The sequence below is a fragment of the Sinocyclocheilus rhinocerous genome, unplaced genomic scaffold, assembly GCF_001515625.1.
Source record: "Sinocyclocheilus rhinocerous isolate Xijiao unplaced genomic scaffold, SAMN03320098_v1.1 scaffold904, whole genome shotgun sequence".
NCBI classification, from domain to species: Eukaryota; Metazoa; Chordata; class Actinopteri; order Cypriniformes; family Cyprinidae; genus Sinocyclocheilus; species Sinocyclocheilus rhinocerous.
The window spans coordinates 652,595-655,893 of NW_015658509.1; the positions used below are offsets into that span (position 1 = coordinate 652,595).

At 37.3% G+C, this 3,299-nt stretch overlaps 1 protein-coding gene across 3 annotated transcripts in view; it reads left to right on the forward strand.

The window, feature by feature from the left end:
• mob2b (MOB kinase activator 2b) overlaps positions 1-3,299 on the forward strand; it is a 44,147-nt gene that overhangs the window by 37,973 nt on the left and 2,875 nt on the right. For all 3 annotated transcript variants that reach the window (XM_016530575.1, XM_016530574.1, XM_016530573.1), the window contains exons 3-4: positions 352-445; positions 829-953. In XM_016530575.1, coding sequence (XP_016386061.1) covers positions 352-445; positions 829-953 — 219 coding nt within the window. The remainder of the gene's footprint in view (positions 1-351; positions 446-828; positions 954-3,299) is intronic.

Here is a 3,299-nt window from a genome sequence, read left to right on the forward strand (position 1 = left end):
ATATACGTATTTCTGTTTTATATTTCTACATATTTAGAGTTGACATATAGCCAAATACATAATAATAATTATTATTATGTAATTATGTACAGTATGCAATTTTATAGAAATGTGCATATTTGCATCCATTTATAAAAATGTAAAAAAAAAAAAGTGCAGATTTTTGTTTAGATGATTAGAAGTCATTGTTTATGCATGTTTTAATAAGCAACACAAAGCCATCTGATTCATATAATGACTTGGAACATATTGCATTATGATATTTATATGCATTATAGAATAATTTCTGTTTTTTTTTTATCATTGCTTAATCTTTGAATGGTTTGTGTGATTTTTAAAAAAATTTTCTAGCCACGACGTTCTTCAATCTGATTAACCTGCAGTACAGCACGATCTCCGAGTTCTGCACAGGAGACACATGTCTGGCCATGACCGCCTGCAGCACGTGAGTATCTGTTATTCATCCATCATGAAGCCTGCAGACTCTCAGGGGTCACGACCTCAGGGAGAGGTGTGATGGTAGAAGAGCATGTTCAGTTTGATGCATGCTTTAAATGAGACGTTGACTGTTCCTGGTGAGGGGAAATTCAAGGAACCTGAGTGTCATCATAAATATACTGCTCATGCTTATGGGAAGATTCACTATCAGAAGTCTGGTTAATGAACAGCTGCTGAGCAGACAGACGATTGGTGGAGCGATCGACAAGGTCATGTATTTGTATTGGGAAAAGATGAGTGATTGAAGGAAAACAATGATGCTGCTGCACCTGTACAAGGGTTTAGATGGATACAGCAGAAGGAAAATCAACCCGATTGTGTGTTTGGCAGGACATACTACTGGCAGGATGAGAAAGGGAAGAAGACGAAATGCACAGCGCCACAGTACGTGGATTTCGTCATGAGTTCAGTTCAGAAGCTGGTGACTGATGAGGACATCTTTCCTACGAAATACGGTGAGTCTCTAGCGCCACCTAGTGATGAACGTGCAAACCGCACGACTGAAGCAAATAGGTTTGATGCTTATTTGTGGTCTTAAAGAACATTACATTTCATTTCCATTTTGTTTATTTGAAAGCAAATTATCCATTCTAGTAGAAAACTAATAAACACACAAATGGATGTGGACAATGTTCCAAGCTACAACAGTTTATGATTTTTCTGTATAATAACAAACATTAACTAACAATACATCTGTTATAGTATTCACATAGTTAATAAAAATACAGATTTTCATTAGTGCATTTTACCTCAAGTCTGTTAAATAATAGTAACAGCTTTTTATTTGATTTTTGATGCTAAATAACATTAATAAAGCTGGTTCCATTTTTCATAACAATGCATTTAAGACAATTTATGGATCTTAATTATAACGTAGAAACATGCGTTTCTATAAACATGTTTTGAAACATTATGCATTACGAAAAGCACAAAACAAATAAACGTGAATGACCTTCAGGAGCATTTGCAGGGTTCCTGTGGTCTTGGAAATATCAGATAATTTTAAAATGATTAATGGAATTATTAATTAGAATTTCATATTCTTAGTATATAATCTTGAGATATAATTATTCTTCTAATTTCTATAGTGATAGTGAAATTATACAAATAATAGTATTTACTGGTATCAGTAAGGATTCATTAAACCGATCAAAAGTGACAGATTCATAATGTTACAAAAGATTTATATTTTAAATAAATGCTGCTCTTTTGAACTTTCTATTCTGTGAATTCTAAAAAAATAAAATGTATCACAGTTTCCACAAACATATTCATCAGCACAACTGTTTTCAACATTGATAATAATCAGAAATGTTTCTTGAGCAGCAAATCAGCATATTAGAATGATTTCTGAAGATCATGTGACACTGAAGACTGGAGTAATGATGCTGAAAATACAGCAATAAATTACTTTTTACAATATATTCACAGCTAATTTGAATTACAATAATGTTTTGCTGTTTTAACTGCCTTTCTGATCAAATAAATGCAGCCTTGATGAGCAGAAAAGACTTCTTTCAAACACATACATGAACAGTAGTGTGTGTATATATATATATATATACTGTATATAACAGATTGGTCGGAAAAGTCAGAATTTAAAAACGAAAAAAAAAAAAAAATTACCTTTTGATTTCTAATTTTTTTTCTCCAAATTGTGAGGGGAAAAAGTCAGAATTACAGTACGAGATATAAACTGAATTGTGAGGAAAAAGTCAATTATGAGATATAAAATGAATTTAGAGGGAAATGTCAGAATTATGAGATATGAACTGCATTTCGAGGAGAAAAAAAGTCAGAATTGAGATATAAACTCAGAATTAAGAGGAAAAGGTCAATTATGAGATATAAACTCAGAATTGAGAGGAAAAAGTAAGAATTGAGATATAAACTCAGAATTGAGAACACATCTACTGGTCTCACTACAAGGAGACGGTGGCCATGGACCTGCACGGACACCTAAACACACTCTACACGCATTTCGTGGTTTTTATAAGGGAATTCAATCTGATGGACCCCAAGGAGACGTCGATAATGGACGATCTGACGGAGGCCCTGTGCACGCCGCTGCCTCCTCAGCCACAGAACCACGTGACGGAGAGATGAGTCCGGCGCCGCTGCGTCTCTGACCTGCCAAGCCAGGGTTCAGAAGGACTGCTGGGACTCGCAGACCTTCTTCACCCTCCCAGAACATTGCTCTCTTTAGGACCCGGTTCGGAGCGCTCCGCCAGGCTCTCGCCGAATGACCTCAGAGGCAGCCGCCTAACCCTTTAACCAAGAACAACCTGACCGTGCTTCGGTTTCCTTCCCGTTTTACGCTTTCCGTTTGATGCAGCAGTTTCCCCTCTCTTGGTTTGATAAGGGTGTCGGCCTGGTCCTCGTGTTCGGTATAAAGGTTTCTTTTCCATTTTTATAGGGTAAAAGGGGTGTGTGTGTGTGTGTGTGTTCAAGGCTTTTGCACTCAGGAACTGAGAGAGCTGTCAATGCTACCTGCTCACCCATAAGCCTCTCGGTGTCACTTTACTCATCATATAGCAATCCCATCCTCCCTCTACTTATATGGGACAGACTTGTGTTGCATATTAGCACGTTAACCACTGTAGAGGAGAGCCGAGGTGAATCAGGCGGCCATTATGGCTCCAGGGCCTGGGTTTCACGCGTTCTCCCTCGAGAATGACAAGGACATTTGCGTTGTCTGCTGTTGAATCTGAACGTCCCGAGTTCGGAGGACGGCTTGTAATCATGTCTAGCCTCATTCTGAAAAGACGATTTGTGAATGGAAAAGAATGTACACTTAGTCT